The sequence below is a fragment of the Aptenodytes patagonicus genome, chromosome 6, assembly GCF_965638725.1.
Source record: "Aptenodytes patagonicus chromosome 6, bAptPat1.pri.cur, whole genome shotgun sequence".
NCBI classification, from domain to species: domain Eukaryota; kingdom Metazoa; phylum Chordata; class Aves; order Sphenisciformes; family Spheniscidae; genus Aptenodytes; species Aptenodytes patagonicus.
The window spans coordinates 57,418,387-57,439,016 of NC_134954.1; the positions used below are offsets into that span (position 1 = coordinate 57,418,387).

Sequence of the window (20,630 nt, forward strand, 5' to 3'; positions counted from 1 at the left end):
AGGAAAAACTGTTATGTTGCTCCTAGATTAATTTGCCCTTCTCTTGCAACAGACAAATGTGTCCTACCAAAAGAATATTCACAATTCTGCACAGAATTGATGATTTACAGGAAAATGGAAAAATAAAAGTATGACCAGTTCCAGGAGGATAGACTCAGAAAGCTTTGAAAGCAAACACGGATTTCTATGAGAAAACAGAGAAATTGAAAAGTAGAATGCAAGTATGAAGCAAAGGTAAAAGGTGCAAATCAAGCCACTGCATAAACCTATGGAATATTAAAATAAGCTGCATAAAAACATTGGTTGAAAAATAAGCATTCTCCTCAGAATTTGTTTAACGTTGATTCAAACATTGGTGCTCTAGAAGAGTGTATCTCAGCAGGTGCATGAACGAGGTTTGACTCTTCAGCTTACTATTTGTGCCTAGTTTTTTACTGGGACACAGATTAACTATGAGGAGTCCAGGCTGAGAACTGGCTAAAATATTTTGATCAACGAAATCTTAGTTTGCTACTGAGATATGCATTTTCTAAGCTAGTAACCCCAAAGTCCCGGCAACCTGTGAGAAAAAAAAACAGCCCATAGAGGTAAATAACATAATAGCTAACATTTTACTTCAGCACTGTAGCGACAAGCTTTGCCCTGGCTGAACCTGTTAACACTGTAGGAAATAATTAAATGTTAACGTAAAGTGATATGAAATGTCCCATAATCTCTTCTCTGAAACTAACCAATCTGTGAACTAAAGATCTGTGCTTGTTGCATTGCAAGGATTTCAAGAAAAGTACAGATTTTTACATTCATCCATTATTCTTCCACAGTGTTGTTTTTTTCCCTAAATTTACAAGATAAACTCAAAATTACGCTGTTGAAAAACTGGAAGTGCTGCTTTTGCTGGACATTTTTGTTCAGTGTTAATAACAGGTAAGACTATAATTTCTTGACATTGAGATTATGCTGTTCCCACTTTTAAGATGCAATGGAGTATCTAAACTCTCACTCAAAGAAAATACACTCGTGAACTTCATGCCTATGAAGTGACATAGCTTGAAACAACCTGAAGATGTCAGTTGAGTTTGTTTGTTTGGAGATAAATTCTTATGAGTTTAAACAAATGCAAACCCCAAACAAAACCTGGACCTACCCACAAAAATGTGTCAGAGAGTTTCCAGTCTAAGAGATGGTGAGGTTGCTGTACCTACCTATCGGGATTGTCTGAGGCACAGACAGAGTCAATAAGCCCAACATCCAGGGTTCCCTGTACAGTGAGAGAGACACAGATAACAGGAATTGCTTGCATCTTAAATTACAGACATTCTCCTTTGTGAATAGGATTGGAACTAAAAACATTCTTCTGAATTCCAATAGCTTGAGTAGAAATGAACATATGAGAAAGGCACGAGTGAGTCATCTTTGCTCCCTAAACAGCATGAGAAGATGTGCAAAGGCTCCACAGGACTGGAGAAAAAAGAGCTACAAATTTCCAGAGATCATTATGAAGATCTAAAATGACCTCTGCCTCCACATCTCAGTACTAGCAAAACACATAAATACCCTATTCTTCCCAACTGCGTGTCTTCTGTCTGGAATAACTGTGACCCAGACTAGTCCCATAATTCCATCCAAAGACATTTTATCTGCATCTGCATTTTATCAGCCCCCCTCTCCCCTCCAAACCAAAGAGGAGAGCCATTGGTGATCAAGCTGAGCCACCCACCACCACCACTATGTTCCCCACTGCTTACCCTCTTTTCTATCAGCTTTGCTGTTTCTTTATAATAATCGTCCAACTTTCTTATACTGCTCATGAACTACAGCACTGCAAGTGCTGGACAAACATGCACAAAATAGTTAAACACAGAGGGCTCTAAACATGCCCACAGACTGGTTGCACAGTAACTTACCACAGCATTCTTTGGATTGGCCTGTTCATCTTGCATTTCCCTCAGCTGCTGTGCTGTAGCGCTGTGTACTCGGCTCAGGACATTAAACCAACCGCTGGCAATCAAAACAGACTCAAAGTTAAGATCTGGGTAGTGAAGCTAGCTCTAGAATATGATCAAGGAACCTGGAAAGCTGCCTGTGGGAAAATGTCTTCATTTACAATTTCCTGAGGACTATGCTATAAAATATCTCTTGGGCTGATCATACCAGACTAATGTCTTCCTTCCTCCTTGTTTATCCACGAAAATTCTGTGCACGTTCTCCAACCCACTGACAGCTGCTCCCACAAAATCCAGTTTTCTACTTGCTATTCAAGGAACTGTAAGCAGGCAGTGGCCTCACCAGGGAGCACAGGTCAGCAGACTGAGAAGAGCATACAGGAGTTGTGAAGACTGGGTCAGTTGGGAATCTTCCTGGACTAGAGTCCTACAGATGCCTGGGAGCCTTCTTAACTAGTCTCTCTCTGATCTGCTCATAAACTTGAAAGTCATATGGCTGTCAATTAATCATGGGTTTTTTTATAAGTTAATTTGGAGTTAAGTTATTTGTCTGTGAAAGGGCTTCTCGTTACAGACATATCTGGAGGCTAATCTCTGTTGCAGAACAAGCAGATTCTTATCTGCAGCTTCCAGTGAGATCAGCAAACATCTAGACTTCATGGAGGATTCTCAAATTGGATACCCTACAACATCTGCTAATCTGCCCTTTGCTAGTGCAAGTGTTGGTGCTTTCTTCTCCCTCAGAACAGAGACTGATATGGCATTGACAGAGGCCACATTTAGTTTACACTTGCCCTAGTAATTCTGCAATGTTATCTTAGGGCATGCCTATTCCAGTTGGTGAAGTTCTGGGTTAGGAAGTTACTGTTTCTTCAGCTACTGCCCTTTGAATTTTTCTGTTTCTTGTTCATGTGACTGTTCTTTAGTGTATTTCTGTTAATTTATTTGTGTCCAAACACTTTCCCCCTTCCTCTCCCTACACCCAAATGAAGTAACAAGAGACTCTAAATAACTTCACAGAATCAGATTAAAGTAGATCAGAGAAACAGTTACAGTGGCTGGGCTGTGAGAGCAGAAGCCTTGGTAAGAGCAGGAAAAGTGGGAAGACACGAGCATCTAGGGACAGTAACCTCTTAACTTGGCTTTGCATAGCCAGAACAGGTTGTCCAACCTGCCAATAAAAAACTGATTCCCACTGCCTCGCCAGGACGGCAAGAAGGAAGGACATGAGTCATTTGTTTGCTTTGCACTGGGAAGATTTTATCAGATGACACTACAGACTCTGATAAGCTGCAGCCTTTTCTCTGTCTCCTGGATAAAACCCAGCTGCTCTCGCAATCATTTACAGACGACATGAATAGAGTTTTTGTTTGATTTAAGATTCCATTTAATAAATAAATCAGCTATTAGATGTTACAGTTTATATTAAGGTTTTGTGTGTCTCCTGAAGTAACCCTTGAATTCAGCATGCTCGCAGCCACATAAGAAGGTGGCAGTCCTGTGACTGACTGATAGGATGAACCACCATCTCAGTAGCTGCAACGGGGAGTCCCCAAAGTAGGTGTGGTACCTCCCAGTAAGCACAAAATGACACTCTGGAACAAATCCCCTCTTTTCTCCAGCAAAAGGGAATTGATTATGTTTCCCAGGCTCTCCCATGAGTAGTTGGGTCAGACCTGCACTGAATGAACAAACCTAACAAAACTCCCTCTTATACCTGGCATCTTCTGGTGACTCTGCAACAATGTGATATACTCTGTCTTCTGTCACAATGTCCAAGGCATTCTCCTTTTCATGAATGTCCACAATCTCCCTGCAACGCAGCAAATCACAAGAGCCAAAACTGAAAATCTTTCACAGGCATAAATTCCACCTGGCCAATTTTTTTTCACATCGAACCATTCACCATACAGAAGGGAAATCACTGGTTCAGATGGCTTGTAACTCTGACAGACATACAAAATTCCTCTAATACACATTAAGACTTTTAGGGTCCCCTTAAAGAGATTTGTAAAGTTAATCTACTACAAAAGCAAAGCTTAAGGTGATTTTCTTCAAGACACCAGCAGACTAGATGGAAGAAGAGATAACAGGGAAGTTGATATAGAGGGCTGTTTACAAAGTGGGGTGTGCCACTCTTTTTGGCACTTTACAGGCCCACATGATGCTAATAGGTGACTAGGCTCTCCCTTCTTACAGCAGGAGCTGAGGAATTGGCTATGGCAGCAAAAAGAGTACTTGGGGCTCAGGAAAAGGCATAGTACATGCTGCCAAATTCAAATCCCGCTGTGAGGTTCATACCACCTCTGTGAAATGCCTGGAGAAGCCAGGAAACAGATGGAGTCAGGGTAGGGGAGAATGCATGAGGTATGTACTTAATTAGCCCCTCCTGGTCTGGCTCCATCCATGGCTTGGAAAGAGCTTCTGCCAGATTATGAAATGCAAGACTGGAAAAAGAACTACCAAGTAATTCCAGACTCCCTCCAGAGTAAAACTAGAAGCTCTAATTGTCTTTTCCTTCCCTTACATTTCTGATTCTCCTAGCCCTATGGGAGATATGTAGGCCAATAAACTGGCATCATTACTGATTTAGAGAGTGAATACTAGGGTTCAAAAGGATTTATTCTTCACTCACTTTGCCCTTCTGATATCAATTGTCCCCTTCAGCTTTTCCTCGCTATCATTCTCAAAGTACATCAGCTTGGATTCTCGAAGCACAAACCAACGGCGTTTCCAGTTGCGGCGTGAAAGTGTTGACATGCCTCCACCTTTTTTATAGAGCCAGCCTGACTTCAGCGCCTCTTGCTTGGTGCGGAACCACATGAAGGCCTCGTTCTTCAGAACACACCAGCGCCGCCTCCATGGGTTCATGAGACCTCCTGCAAAGCGAGGGAGCAAGGTTTCATCAGACATGCAACAAGAGCCACGTTTCCATTCTGATCCTGCTTCATGGGCACTTAGTTGCCACTTCAGTTCCTAACATGAAACAAAGGAGCTGAGGGAGAGAAACAAGGTTATGCTTAAGTTTGGACAGAGGAAAAACAGAACAAACTAGTGAAACAAACACAAAATATAAAAATATATGCACTACTCAAATATTTTTGTATTGTCTTCAGTTTTGTAGCTCAGAATGAGTCATTTAAGCCCATACCAAGTAGGCATAATTAGGTCTCAGTGGCAAAGATATCCAGTCTAATTCCCTGTCATCCACCTCCTAGCTCTTTGTTTTATTTGCTTGTTTTAAATAAAAGAAGAAAAGAAAAAGAGAGAGTAAACAGAGATCTAAGAGCAGATGAAGACAATGATTCTGGAGAAACAGAAGAGGAAAGCGGGTTTCCTGGATTCCATCCTTCCATAGCTTTGGCTAAAGCCACTTACCCTTCATGTAGAGATAGCTGTGAAAATAGGGTGGTCCTGAGCCATTGAAGATAGTGACTCGTCCATTACAAAACTCTTCATCTGTATCAATGTAAACATCCACTTCTTCTTCACTGTCCAGAAACTAAAAAGAAAAGAAGAAATACAGGCTACTTGGGTTCTCCTGGTCACAGGAGGACTGGAGCAAAGTAACAAGGCCAGAGAAGTCACATGATCAGAAGGTGCGAAACAACACATACTCCCTTTACAAAAAAAGCAATACAGTAAAACTAGAGGCTTGACAGCTTACCCATTAATGCCTAAAGCAAGAGTCTCCAGAGCATGGAATTTTCATGCCAGAAAGGAGAGTGACATTCGGCAGTGGATGTGGCTAGAAAACTCCAGTTACCTGCAGTAACAAACCTTCCTGTTTCAAGGCAGAGCCCACAGTCCAAGATCTGATTTAATGGGATTAAGAGAGAATTTTTCATTTCGGAGGATTTTTCTGATTTTTTTGGCAGACATGCCAAGGTGCTGGACAAGATGGAGCACTAATCTAACCCCAGTAAGGAAATGCCTTGCTTTGGGTTGATTAGGAAAAAAAGCATATTCCAGGATAACTGAACCCTAAAAACAAAGATCTAAATTACTGAAATAATAGTACGGTATTTACTCATCCCTGTTCTCCAACTAGATTATGGCCCTCAGCCATAAGAAAGTACTTCACACATGAAATCCCAAATTACCCTATCATTTCCTTTACCTTAAATACAACTTCCTACTAACAAAGGCAGTTCCTTAGACCTTTTCCTTCCTCAGATGCATGTTGCTTCTTTCCATTTTTCCCTTCTGTTCTTTCTCTGTGATGCCTTTGCGCTCCTCTTTTGTCTCATTCCTGTTCCACTCATTCATTCTCCCTCTCTTGCCATTAAGTTTCAAAAAGCAGGTACTCTTGGATCAGCAGCTACTGATGGGATCTTGACCCAGCTGCAGTTATCTCTTCCTGTGGCTCATGCCATGACATAGTATCAACCGGATTTTTCATGAGTCTTACTCACTGAGGAGCCCAATAAAATCCTCCACTTCTATTTACATTTTAAGAAGAATGGTAGAAACTGGCCTAGGCTGTGACAGAATGATTCATGACTTAAAGATTACCTGACAGTGATCTCTGAGTTCTTGCCCACAGAGAAGGTACGTTTACTCAAGCAGATCACATAATAAAAAATTCTGATGGCTGGTAGCTAACATTAGGGAAATGCAAACAGGAAAAATCATGCAGCTTTTTAAGAAGGGTCACAATCTGCCATTGGAAAAGAACAGCAAAGGAAGTAAAATGAATTCCTTAAAAAAAACAAACAAAAAAATCAATCATTTTCTAAAAGATATTTGTAGTTCAAGTCTTTATTCTCAGGGACATCATTTATCTGAAGTATTTTCATGGCTGTCATTGGCTTCACACCTGAACTCCTCACAGTCTCATGTGGGCTTATCTGACATCCTGTTCTGTAAGGGGATTTATCAGTTGCATTATTAAGCAACTAGCCTGAGGGCACTCAGGAAGTCCAGAGCCTAGTGTGGCATCTAAGCTGAAATGCTTCAAGTGCGAGGCTAATAGCCCAGCTTTACTAGCCTGTCATTGTCCCTGTGTGTCCTGGTTTTGGCTGGGATAGAGTTAATTTTCTTCCTAGTAGCTGGTACAGTGCTGTGTTTTGGGTTTAGTGTGAGAATAACGTTGATAACACACCGATGTTTTAGTTGTTGCTGAGTAGTGCTTACACTAGTCAAGGGCTTTTCATCTTCTCACGCCCTGCCAGCGAGAAGCTGGGAGGGGGCACAGCCAGGACAGCTGGCCCAAACTGGTATATTCCATACCATATGACATCATGCTCAGTATATAAACTGGGGGGAGTTGGCCAGGGGGTGGTGACCGCTGCTCAGGAACTGGCTGGGCATCGGTTGGCGGGTGGTGAGCAATTGCATTGTGCATCACTTATTTTGTATATTCTTTTATCATTACTATTGTTATTACGATCCCTTCCTTTTCTGTCCTATTAAACTGTCTTTATCTCAACCCATGAATTTTACTTTTTTTTTCCCACTTCTCTCCCCCATCCCACTGGGGGGAGGGGGAGTGAGCGAACTGCTGTGCGGTGTTGAGCTGCCTGCCGGGTTAAACCATGACACTGCGGTAGGAATGAAAAGGTTCAGTGGTCTTGGTTGTGTGCACCGGGACCCAGCCTGGATCAGCACAGTAATTTCTTCAAGCCTTAGAATAGCTTAACGTGTACACAGCAGCTGAAAATAAACCCTTGACTCTGAACAGTAAGAGGACTAGAACAAGAGAAGTTTTAGTGATGGAAACAAATCAAACCCTAGCCTTTCCCATTTCCTCTTGTGACTGTCCACTAGAAGCTCAGGCTACTTCTGTGAAATCTCTCTAAGGTAGAACATATACCTACAAGATACTAGATGCCTGCTTTCAGTCTTCCTAAAGGGTGTTACATTAATATATGGTGATGGAAACAATCTAAAATAGCCTAGGTACATATGTGCTAGCTTGTGTACCAGTAACACTGGACAGTCACAAGCCCTCTGGCCTTCAGCCTATCTATAACTCTTCGCTTTTTTTCAAGCTGATTATTGATGTAAGAGAGAGTTATATATTAGTAACAATACCCAGAGCAAGCAGGCATACAGTAAGAAGGCAAGGATGTTATAAATATCAACAAAGTCACACTAATGTCCAGAAAGGTGAAGGGAGGGATTCTTACCGAGTCCAGGCTGCCACGGTTGGAGTCCAGGCTGGTACCATGGGAGTGTCTCAGACCTTCCTCATCATTCAGGGGCTCAGCTGAGGCGCTACCTGCGTCTCCACAGCCGTCAAACTCCTCATGGTCATAGTCAGACTCCACATCCGGGGGGGAAGTGTAAATCGGCTCTCCCACCTCTCCGCTGTTACTCCTCTGTGTATCTGAGACAGTGCTGTAAATGCTTTCTGCTGGGCCAGATAGGGCGCTCTGCTCCTTGGGGCTTGTGGTTCTTTCCACAGGTTGCCCTGGAGCAGGGACAACCTCTCCCACTTCCCTTTGGAGAAGTGAAAGGCTTGTGTCCGCACCTTCCTCTGAGTAGTTATCGCTGTTTCTTGTGCCGTGCTGATTCAAGACCACCAAACTGGAAGTTGGCCGTCCTTCATCATCAGCATGAAAACCCTCATCCACTTCTTCCTCAGCTAGTGGTGCCACTAGGCTGCAGTCAATGTTGAGTGTCCCCTCACTAGAAAGTGAGCGCTCTAAGTTCTGCACACTTTCATCCAGATTGCCAAAATCCAGCAGCTCCAAGAACTCCTGGGCAACCCTAGATGCCTCCTTTTCCAGCCTCTGGATCTCTTCTTCTCGCTGCCGATTGATTTCATTCCTGGTGTTTTCACAGATGATAGACATGTGATCCTCTTTCTGTTGCTGCAACTTCTCAATCTCCTTCTCCAGTCTTAAGATCTCCTCCATCTGACGTCTCTCTTCTTCTTGCAGGGGAATATCTACCTCCTCAGTCTTTACTGCTTCCACCTTAAAGAATTTATAATAGTGTTAAAGCAGTTTCTTCAACCTAAACGTGTTCCTTGCCTGGGCCTTTCATTCTTCCTACCTCCTGTGCTTGCCTTGTACTTCCCATCTGCAAAAAGATGACTCTAAGCATCCTCTCCTTTTCTGATCAGCATCTGCAATCATCCATGGTGCAAAAGCTAAAGGTAGAACTACGTGATCTTCAGGTAACCTCCCTTTTTCCAGCAGCCTACCTCCTTTCTGAATCGTACAAAGTAGCTCACTGGGATCAGCGAATTTTTAGAAAAGCCTCTCTGTCTGCTGCTCATGTTACAGCCCTTTGTACACTACAATTTGGATAAAAGCATTCTGAAAGTCCGTCCTCTCTTTTTGAACTATCTCACACACATACACACATATAGGAGAAAGCAACGATATACAAATACATATATGCATAGCCTGCTTAAGAGCTGAAGATTTCCCAGAAATTCATTAAAACATTTGTGGATTTTGTTGCTTCCTGAGCTGGGGGTCTGACTATCAGAATCTAGGTCTGGAAGGGATATTTGCAATGAAGCAGGACCGTATCCACAACAACCCCACCCTATCAAAACTCCACCCAGAATTTCTCGGCATTCTTTAGCATCACTGGATGGATGATGGCTAGCTGGCTGCTGAAGGCTCTGTCTTCCTCTATTCTCCACGCTGAAGTAACAGGAAATTTCTAGCAAGTACATTATAATTAGAAGATGGAAGATACTGGTAACTTTCACTGACATTTAGCTATAAGATAAAGCCACCCTCCCCTCTGTGGAGGATGCTGAAAACATACACACACGAGAGAAAGCAAAAATAAATTCCAAAAGGATTTAATGTACTTCCTGATAGGAGTATGACAAGGCAGGCAATGAATTGACCCGCTTAAGCCACAATCCTTGTTTTCTTTACAGCTACCCTGTTGCTTGTTCTCTACTTGACTCTTACTTGTGGACAAATGCATTTTTATACTCTAATCTGTCATCTCTCCTGAACAGAGCTGGCCTGAAACCAGGGAACAAGTGGTTTGGAAAAAGAAATAAGAAGATACACAGCTGTTTTCACACACCTCAGGGTAGGTGGTCTGCTCTTTGATATCTCAAGTACCAACAAACAATTAGATCAGTTACAAGGGGTTTATTTTAGCCATGGTAGCAGCCGTCTGTACTCTTATTTTTGCTGTTACAGGCAACAATCCAGCAAAACAGACTATCACACAGAGCAGCACATCACAAGGTCATGTAAGAAGCTCAATCAGTAGAGACAAAAAAGGATGCTACATGTTCAACACATAAATTTTCAAATAGGAACTAGAAAAGCTGGTACACAAGCCTTGAAAAAAACCCACCTTGTTAACTCTATGCACCTCTGCCAAAGCCAAACACCTGCAGGTTTGGAGTGAACAAAGCCCATTTTTTAAATAGTGTTGCCACAATAACAATATTAGCTCCAGGCGAAGCATAGGCAATGAAGGACCCTTCACAGATACTCAGAGAAGACATATGAAAAGAATAACTGTTAAACTTACCTGAGCCACCTGGAGTAGCGCATTCAGTTGCTCCTTTTCTCTGTTAAAAAACAAGACATGATAGTCAGAGACAGACCCAGTTCTCCTACATGAGGCTTTTAGAATTACATGGACACATCATCCTTCCATGGATAAGGTTAAAATAAGGTACCTGTTGTAAGACTGATTTAAAAGCTTTTGTAATTTAGTAAAAATCCAATTCTCTGTGGTTGGCATGACCTTTGTGGATATAACAGATTTTCCCCATGCGCTTAACTTTCAGATCAATCAGGAAATTGGATTAGTTGGAACACACTAGGAAGGACATTGGAAACAGTGACAGAAAGGCAGATCAGTTAGACTCATGATAAATGTAAACAGAATCTTCTGAAGTACTTTATGTCCATGGATATTAAATGAGGTTGTACATGCATAATTGACAGATATTGGGAAATTGTGTTTGTTTTTTTTTTTTAAACAGAACGGAATTATTGCAATACCAGCATTGAATTTGTGTTTTGTTTTGCTTTTACTGTATTAAAGCCCCCAAAAAGTTAATGAATTTTTGTACTTTGTTAAATGACTAAGCTGAGGACTTTCTATTCTGAAGACCTGGATACTCCAGCTTGCATAACTTCTCAGTGGCATGCAAAACCTAGTTTACTAGTAAAGGCTGTAAGAGTCAGAGTTTGTTAGTAAACATGAGTAGAGGAAAAAAAACTATCCCACAGTGCTGCATCTCCACTCAGATCAAAAAGGTTGTACTCCAAGGGAAAGCTGTCACTATGGCCAGTTTCTCCATAGCGAGCATGCCACAAGCAGCTGAACAAGGAGACAGACAAATGCCAGGGTCATGCATAGGGAGCAGGGATAGGATGTGGCTGGATGGAAGAGTCTGCCTGTAGCAACCACCGTGCAGCTAAATTCAGACTGGCAGTGGTAACTTTCAAATCTATGATTCAACCTCAAGCCGAACAGGAGGGCAACAATATTTATTTCCCAGGCCCTGTGGCTTTTCCCAGCCAAATTCTAAATTGCAGTTGCAAGTCACAAAGTCCTTAAAGCTCCCACTCTTGCGCTCTCTCTCAAAAAAAAAAAATCCAGGGAACATTTATAAATGAAGCTGACATAAGTGAGATCCAGATGGTTCCAACTCTACTGAAAGATCTCTAATAGTAGTCATGAGTTAAACAACTGCCTTAAATGATATGAAGGTTCAAGAAGCAGAGCCATTTTAAAACAAATCAGGAATACCACCTACAATCTACACACTAATTCCTGCAACTGTTCCTCACATTTTTTAGACCCCTGGTATTTCTTGCTGCTTTCCATCCATCTCCAACTGATCCACACTCTTCCTGAAATGTGATACCCAAAACTAGGGACAGTACTCCAACTGAAGGCTTACCAGTGCCAAGCAGAACAGAAGAATCACCCCGCATCTTACAGAAACAATCTTGTTTATAGATGGCATTTGCTTTCTCCTCTCACACAGCACGACACTGGTGACTAATATTCAACTTAGCCTCCAGACCTTCTTCCCGCTGTTGAAGCGGGCATTCCTCCTTCTCTCTCTGTGTATTTGATTATTCCTAACTGTAGATCTGCATATGTCTGTATTGAATGTTATCCTATGTTTTTCAGACCATTTCTTTAATTTGCCAAAATTATTTGAATTGTAATCCTGTCTAGCTATATACTTACAGCCCCTCACCAGATGGTTTTATCTGCAAATTTAATAAGGATACTCATATTTCCTCATTCAGCTTATTATGAAAACATTGCACTAGTACCATATCCAGCACAGACCATGGAAGAATCCCATTCAAGAGTTGTCTCCTATTTAACAAAAAACTACTATTGTTTACTAATTAAAATGCAATAATACAATGCAGTGAACCCATAAATCCTAGTCTTGTTTCATCTACTTTTTTCCAAACCACGTTCCTTATAGTGTCTTAGAGTATTGCCATGACATGTCAAAGCCCTTACCTACCCAAAGTCAAGTTACCTACCCTCTACGGCTTTTCCCTATCCACGAGGCATGTCATCAGCTATCACAGAAGGAAACAGATAACTTTAATGCTGTTTGTTCTTCAGAAATCCACATTGGCTCTTAACTCCTTTATCATACATTTACAACTGTTTGATTATTTGTTTCAGTATCTTCCTGAAATTGAGCTTAGGCTGACTGGTCCACAATTCCCTTGTTCTTCCTTTTCCCATTTTAAAAGGGGGTCATAATGTTTGAAATTTTCCAGTTTTATGGAAACTCCATTGCTATCCACAAAGGAGGAGAAAGAGTATAGCTACTGATTCAAACTGTTTCAGCCAGTTCTCGAAGTACCCAAACATTAATTTCACCAAGTCTGGATTAATTCTTTGTAATCTGATTTATCTGAGCACTCTCTAACTTTTTATTTCCCTGCTAGGTTCTGAATTCTTGCACATCTGTGCTAATTGTATTTAGTGTCCAACAGCTCAGCCTTTTGGGGAAGACAAATAAAAATATCATCAAATACCTCAGCTTTCTCAACATTGTAATTTTTTCTTCCTGTTGAACAGTAGACCAAATTGCTCCATGTCTCCCTTTTACTAACAGTGTATGCACAAAAACTGCACGCCAACTTTTAGTTCATTATAGCTCAGTTTGCATCTTGGTCCTTCTAATTTTGTCTCTGCATGTGTGCTGGGTTTTTTTGCTTGTCCTCAGTAGATTAACTGATTTGCAATTTCTGTGGACTTCCATTTGACCTCAAAAATGAGGTGGAAGTTCAGGATTTAGCCAAGTTGGTCTGCTAGTACCTTTTTGGCTACTCACTCTGAATGAAGCCATTTGACATCAAGTAGAGAATGAAAGCAAAATGAGCAGTTCACCTGATTCCTAGAAACACTGATACTTCTTTACAATAATGCTGGGTTCAACACATCTTTCATGGGCTGGGAACTAAAGGGCAGGGGCAGAAACACACTAGAACAAATAAGCTAAATAGGTCCTTTTATCTAAAACTAGGTAGGGACAAGCTCTGCTTAGTACAATGAGGACTTTAGACCTGAGAGAGTGTCTTGTAGCATTTGATATCTGCAAACTTGTTACTGACATTCTGAACTTGCACAGCTTCATGTTGCTGATGAGGCTGTTGTTGAAAATTGACACATTGGTAAAATGGAGCCTTCAGTGTTGTTCAACAAATTCCTTGACCAAACTGTTCATCATTGGTGTCACTGACTCCATGTCTTGTCCCAGCAGATACATCACCCTACTGTCTCCAGTGAATCCGCAGGCAATCTCTTTTCCTTGTGACATGCTTCTAACCTTGAATTTTCTGATGCTTGTCACACATCCTAGCCTGCCAAGATCCAACTTTGGGACAAGTATGTAACAAAAGCCTGTAAGAAATGTAACCAACTATTTATGAAAAACTTAAAATGTCACAGGATTATTTGTTCAAACTTATATAATAATCTCGTAGTTGAAGTTTTATGCGTCTTAAAACAAAAAATTATCAAGAGAGACACCCAGTTTGGAAAAGATGTAGGTAACCATGGAGTGAACAGTAAACGATGCATGAGGTACAGGATTCTCAATAGGTGTACTGTCACTGCTCACAGATTGTCTCTTTTTGTCACATTAGCTTTTCCTTTCCCCTCCTGACCTCTCGACGCATCTGTATCCCTGATGAGAGATACACAGCAGCAGGAACAGGGAGAGGACATGTATTCTCATGATCGTAAGAACTGCAGTAGCAGCACAGGTGCACTGCCCATCTTGCTCTCTGACCCAGCTTACTAGACACACCAAGACCCATGAACTCGGGTACCTTCTCACACTGCTAATCCCTCCAGATTTTGGAAGACTGCATAAAAGTTCCTTTACCACTGCAAAGGCAATAAGAAAATTATGCATCTCTGCCCAGTCAGTGAAACTGCCTCCTTTCATGTACATTCCAAAGCAGAAAAACACTAAACAGAGGTAAAAATACACCAGAATTAGCTTTCCTAAAGGAAGCAGGACACTCCTTTTCCACTCTGCTTTTCTATTCTGAGCTGCCCACAGTCCACCCCAACTCTGCTCCCTAGCGCTGGGACACTGTCTCGTGCAATTGCTGTTCCATTGTTACCATCATGCCAGCACCCCAGAGCTGCTTTTACAGCTCAGCAGAGCTTTAGTGGTAGGGAACTGTGAGTGCAAGACACCATCTTGTACCTTTCCTTCACCTCTTCCTGTTTCCTCCTACGCTCCTCCTCTTCTTGCCACTGTCTTTCCTCTTCCTCTCTTCTGATGTGTTCTTCCTCTTCTTGCCTCCTTCTCTCCTCCGCTTCCTGCTTCCGCCTGAGTTCCTGCTGCAGCAGGTGCTGGTAGAGGCTGCGAGCCAGGCGGCCACGCCAGTGCTTCTGCAGGGTGACTGCAGAGGCCTTCAGTCGCAGCAGGCTCTTCTTCCAGAAGTATGCTCGGTAGTTCTTTTGGATTATAACAACACTGGCTAGCACCTTTTGATACTTCTTCCTAAAAACAGAACCAGACACTTAGTGCGCCATGAAGCAATACATGCTTTGCATTTACCATGCCCTGGTATATTGACCAATCTTACCACATCCACAGAAAAATGAATTTGGAAAAATATTGCTCAGAAATGACACAATTTCTGTTCCCCTACTGCCACTACCCGTAAATCATATTCTCCTCACTCTTCTCACTCCTATATCTACCACTGCTTTGTTTCCGTGGGCACCTACTTTCGTGAAGACCCTCAGAGGATGAAGGACAGATATTTGGCACATGGAAAGAGAAGATCCACTAGCCCAAAGTCTCCTTGCATTGCACATCACACACACTGTGCAATTAGCATAATCACTCAGTGTGGATTTATTATAATAAAAATATACAAATGGCCTTACTATATGAGAACAAAGTTGCATATTGCCCCATCTTTTAAGTGGACAAAAGCAAATTACTCCAGGAAACGCAAAAACAGGGCAAAAATAGATCTGGTCACATTAATCATATTGTTTGGGGGAAAACACAGTGATACGACAATACTGATTGCTGAATGTAACATTGTAACAGGCTGCCATAAACATATACTGCACAACATTTTGCTTAAACAATAATTATATCAATCAACTTTGCCATACTTTAAAACCAAAAAACATGGTAGGGCCCCAAAAGAAAAGAATCATCATTCAGTATTTCTGTAGTCTACTGAAGTTCTAGAAAAGTCAGTTCTTGCCTCTGCATTATAGAATATTTTTATCAAGGACCTGAAAAAAAAGTCACTGGTGGAAGTTTGTACATGATACACAAACTGGGCAAATAACAAAAGGGTTACTATTACACAGTAATCTGGATCAATTTGTAAGCTAGATTCAAGCAAACATTAAACAATTCAAAAGAGCCAAACATAAGGTCTTCTACTGAAGAACCAAAGGCCAAACACACCTGATGTGGGATTATGTTAGGAAGCGGCAAGTCAAAAAAGGATTTAGGGGCCACGGGGATCATCAGGTGAAGGCAAACTCCCAACACAATGCTATAGAAAAAAATACTACTGGGGTTCTTATACTTGCAGGCAGAAATACTGTGTAGAAGGGGACTGCACTACTACTTTTATCGTATGTTCAGTGTTAGCACCTCCATTTCAAGAGCAATGTTAGACCCTCAAGTGATTTCTGAGGAAGCAGGATTGGAACCAGAAATCCTGGCTTATAGACAGAGAGCGCTTGCTCCACGACCTTAAGAAACAGAAAGCTAAGGAAAGGCTTGATCCCAGTCAAAGTACCCACATTTTTGGGTGGCATTTCTATTTATCCAACAGTGGACATAACAAGATTTAATTGACCTGAAGCTGAAGTCTATTCACGCTGGAAATAAGTGGACATTTTTTAAAGTAATTGAATATATTTAGACACCTTAATATCTTGCTGTAGGGAAATGATCATTGATATTATTCAAATCAAAACCTTCTTTACTCCAAACCAGAATTTGCAGAGGGAAATTCTATGGGACTGTTACACAGGATCTTGGGCCAGCAGGCTACAGTAATCCTGTGAGGTCTTACAGTCCTAGAAAGCACGCTGGAAATAGCACAGTATTCTCACATATCCTTCCCACAGACCTTCTGCAACCCCCTGAGGAAAAGGCACACCTCAAAATCCCCTTCCTGGCAATCAAACCCCCTTCAAATGGCCACAGGGACCCATGCCGACAGCTTGCCACCACCCTGCACATCAGATATGTCAGCGTAGTGAAGAAAATCAGGAGAGTTATGCTAATACCAGTAGCGTGCAGAGGTCACGCTCTTCTCCATAAGTATTAAGTCAAAGGGAGGAAGCACAGAGAAAAGAGGAGGAAGGGGAAGAGGTGATAAGAAGTGGGAGGTTTTAAACTAATTGCTCCTGGGCTGCAATCCCCTCACCCCTGCTCCCTCTGTCCTCCCTGTGCCCTGCACACGGGGTGTGAACAGCTGCACACGCACCCTCTGCCAAGGCAGATATAAGTGCATCAAAAAGGGCACTCTGACTTTTACAAAATGCATCTGCCAGAAACTCTCTCAAGTGCAACATGTGCCAAGCCCTGCCCAGCTACAGGCCGGCTCTGCCTGCTAATCTGCCAGGCTGAAGTGCCCCCTCATTCCTCATGACCACAGCCAAGCTTGCAGATGCCCTTCAGCTGGAATTGCTGCACACAGGCTGTGAATTTCATTCCCCTTGTTCAGCCTTCCACTCACCCTCTTGCACTGGCCAAAGAAATTCAACCTGCAGCCCATGCCGAGGAGTTGGGAGACATCCTGACCATATATCACAAGAGAAGGTGGGGTGGCTGCAAGGCTCCAATGCTGCATTTGGAATTTAGTTAATTATTCTGTCGATGAGCTGTAGTTAGCAGTTATGCCTCCAAGGACTAGAGAACACAGGGCTATATGGAATAATTTCCTACTGTCTTTTCCCCTGAGCAATAAGGTCCTGCAGAATCCAGGGACACAGCCAAATTTGTACATGGATCCTGCAAGCCTGGGAACAGTTATGCATATTTTAGCTGGTGAAGCTGTTACCTGCAGCTCAGAGTTCCACAAATTAGCTACGAAAAATGGGGTCATTTGAATGGACTTGATTTTCTTGTCTTACATTTTAGTGATCAGTCAGAGATCCTAGGCTGCAGGGAACGAGAGCAAAGAAAATGTTCTCACCCTTAGGACTGGTTCCTCCAGGCTCACAGAACAAGTTCACAAAGGGGGAGAAGCCTGTAAAATCCTTCCTGTGGCATACGCACCCTTCTTCGCCAACCTACTTTTCATGAGACCAAATTAATTTAAATACACTTGTCCTTGCAAAACCAACAGAAATGGTATCGAGCTTAAGGCAGCGCACACTGGTACTCCTGACCTCTGCCCAACTCTGCACAGACCATTCACCACTGGCCCAGATGACCTCCCTCTTGCTGGACCTTCTCCAGTACAGGTACAGTGCAACTGGAAACTCTTCACAGAAAAGTTTTCCAGTCTCCCTCCCTGGCTCTTTCCTCACTCCCTGCCCTCCTCCCCTGCAAAGTCCAGTTACCTCCAGCTGCTTGTGAGGATTTCCACTCTGGCTGCAGAAGCACAGCTTGTTCTTAAAGATGAGACTCAGAAGAGCAACACGTGGGATGAGGAATTCAGATCTGTGGAGACTGGAGGACCACAAGATTTCTAGCCAAGAGGAACACTACTGCGACACTGTCTCCATCACAGCCCTGCAGGGCAGCAGCTATCTTCCCAGGAACTCAGAAAAGCAGTAATCCAGTTTGCCTGCAGTGATGTTTCCCAGAAAAATCAATTTTCCTGTGCTAATCCCTACCCCTCTCTCCAAATGCTAGACACAAAGTAAAATAGAGCAGAGGCCCTGACACAAAGAACTTGCAATCTCATGTACAAACAATAGAGCTGGCTCATTTGTCTTCCTAGAGGGAAATAAATAAATGAATAAAAGCCCCCCGAGACCAAATGCGTATTTTGCTGATGTTCCACATCGGCAAGGCAGGGTACAACCCTTGCACACATTTCCCAATGCAAAATGAGCTACCTGGTGTAACTAGAGCTCTAAGAAAAGTGCCTGCTAGAACAGCTCTGCTGGCCAGGGATTTCACCTCCTCACACCCCTGACTGACAGGTGTCTGGAGCAGAGACCAGCCAGGAAAGAGCATCTTACTGGGATTAAGCGTGCATGCCACAGCTATTAAGGAGTCAGCTGTTACACTGACTGCGAGGGGCAGAGGAGGGGTGGTTTGTCTGCAGTTGGTTCTCCCAACCCTCCCCTGGGTCAGGTGCAAGAGGGAGCGGCAAGAGATTACTGGTGCAAAGCTGGCCAAAAACCAATTCTGAAGAGTTAATTAAAAGGAGAGGGAGATCACGAGGCAAACAGGCAGGGCGAGGAAAGAGGGCGAGCAAAGGCAGAGCTGCAAGTGAGGAAGAAGCAATTTGCAGGGGGAGCAGAAAACAGAGTTGACAGGCATAAGGAAAAGGAGGGGACCCAAAGCATAAGCGGGGCCCAGCCAAGAGAGCCCTGAAGGCAAGGAAAAGGTGTCATCGGAGGCAAGCAATGGGTACAGAGGTCCCTGCAGAAGCCTGCTGACCTATTGAGGGAGGGTGCAAGCGTGCACAGAATTGAAGAAGAGGTGGCAAAGGTGCAGAAAGGTTTCAGCAGAACTGATGCCAGCAGGGAGGGCAGATACTGCAGCTCTCCCTTAGAATACAGGAGGGGAAGAAGGGAGGGATGCGAGGGGACTAGAGAGAAAAGCAGGGGGTCGGGGCAACCCAGGCACGCAAGCACAGGGATGGTGGGGCAGCCCCCAGCACTGACCTTGCCATGTAGCCCAAGACGTGGGCCTGGATGACTATCGCTGCTTTCCTCAACTCCTCTTCCCGATCCTTCTCCAGCTTCTGCTCAAGAGCTTCCTTCAGGAAAACCTGACGCCACGGGGAGGAGTTTCAATAAACACAAAGAGAGGAAAGAAGTCAGTCCCCGGGAGAGCCGGGAGATTTCATCCCCGGCTGACCAGCGCAGAGTGCGCTCTGTGTCCGGGCGCCCGCGGCCGCTGCTGCCGGCGCTCCAGCGCCGGCCTCGGCACCTCGCCCCGGGGTGCCCGTACTCAGAGCACCGGGAAAAAGTTCTGCAGCTACAAGAGCCAAACTCTGTGCCCAACCCCCGCCTCCCTCACTCTGTGGTCAAGACTTAAAAGAGAGAGAGGGAGGGAGCAGAGGAAGGAGGGAAAGAGGAGGGAGGAGGAGGAGAGCCTGTGCTTGCGCCTGTGATTAACTCTTTCCCAGCTGACCGCTTTCCCTGCACGATCAAGTACCTCCCTGCAGCAGGCACTGATACCTACTTGGGTGATTAAATATTTTGCAAAGAAACTCCTCCGCATTTCAAGGAAAGGGAGGAACATTTAGGTTTCTAGACTCCAGGAAGCAATCTTAACAGCAGTCCTAATAATGGAAGACAGTCGAAAGCTAAAAACCCTGTCGAGGTGCAAAGCTGAGCATACCCCAGTCCACCGGCTCTGGGTGGAAGCTGAAGCCCTCCACCAACCTCCAGAAACTCTGAGGTGGAGATGCTTCCTTGCTGAAAAGGTTCAGCAATGCAGCATGTATTAGGGGGACCTGAGCCCCAATGGGAGAGGTCGCCAAGTATTACTGATTGCACTTCAGTGTCCAGTATTTTAATTCTCAAGCATCTTCCACCACCTGTATTTCAAACCTCTGCTCAGTGCTAAATGCTTGTGTGAGGGATGACGGTGCTATCTTAGAGACAAAAGAACTGAGATACAAGCAAGATAAGGGCACGTTTACAGGAATTGCGATGACATATCTGAGCTACTTTAAATCAGCTGGCTTGCATTATGTTAGCACAGAGTTCAGCATTAAATTGCTGAAATAAATGCTTTGCTTTTTGAGATGGACTGCAGCCTGCATGGAGCTCCATGGTGCTGTGGGTACACTGCTAGCAGTACCCAGCCTAGATTAAAGTTGGCTAAGGTATGTCCATACAAGCTGCAGTCACAGCAGCAACTGCCATATGGCCGTGCTCGTGTGACCTGCTGCCTGACATTGGCTAAATCACTGCCAGGGCCAGCAGCAGAACAGACTACGCTAGGAAAGTGCTGCCCCACTTGTTAAAGCACTGCCGTGAACACAGGCTGTGAGCTGACACTCATCAATCTGCAGGACTACATTAATCAGTAGAAACCCCTTACAAATTTATTGGATCCATGTG

At 43.5% G+C, this 20,630-nt stretch overlaps 1 protein-coding gene across 3 annotated transcripts in view; it reads right to left on the reverse strand.

The window, feature by feature from the left end:
• The window catches only part of LOC143162415 (unconventional myosin-X-like), a 94,599-nt gene that overhangs the window by 16,696 nt on the left and 57,273 nt on the right, over nt 1-20,630 (reverse strand). For all 3 annotated transcript variants that reach the window (XM_076342789.1, XM_076342790.1, XM_076342791.1), the window contains 9 exons: nt 19,221-19,327; nt 14,593-14,892; nt 10,407-10,446; nt 8,075-8,866; nt 5,322-5,445; nt 4,579-4,822; nt 3,661-3,756; nt 1,905-1,998; nt 1,203-1,258 (listed from right to left, as the gene is read on the reverse strand). In XM_076342789.1, the coding sequence (XP_076198904.1) occupies nt 1,203-1,258; nt 1,905-1,998; nt 3,661-3,756; nt 4,579-4,822; nt 5,322-5,445; nt 8,075-8,866; nt 10,407-10,446; nt 14,593-14,892; nt 19,221-19,327 (1,853 nt within the window). The remainder of the gene's footprint in view (nt 1-1,202; nt 1,259-1,904; nt 1,999-3,660; nt 3,757-4,578; nt 4,823-5,321; nt 5,446-8,074; nt 8,867-10,406; nt 10,447-14,592; nt 14,893-19,220; nt 19,328-20,630) is intronic.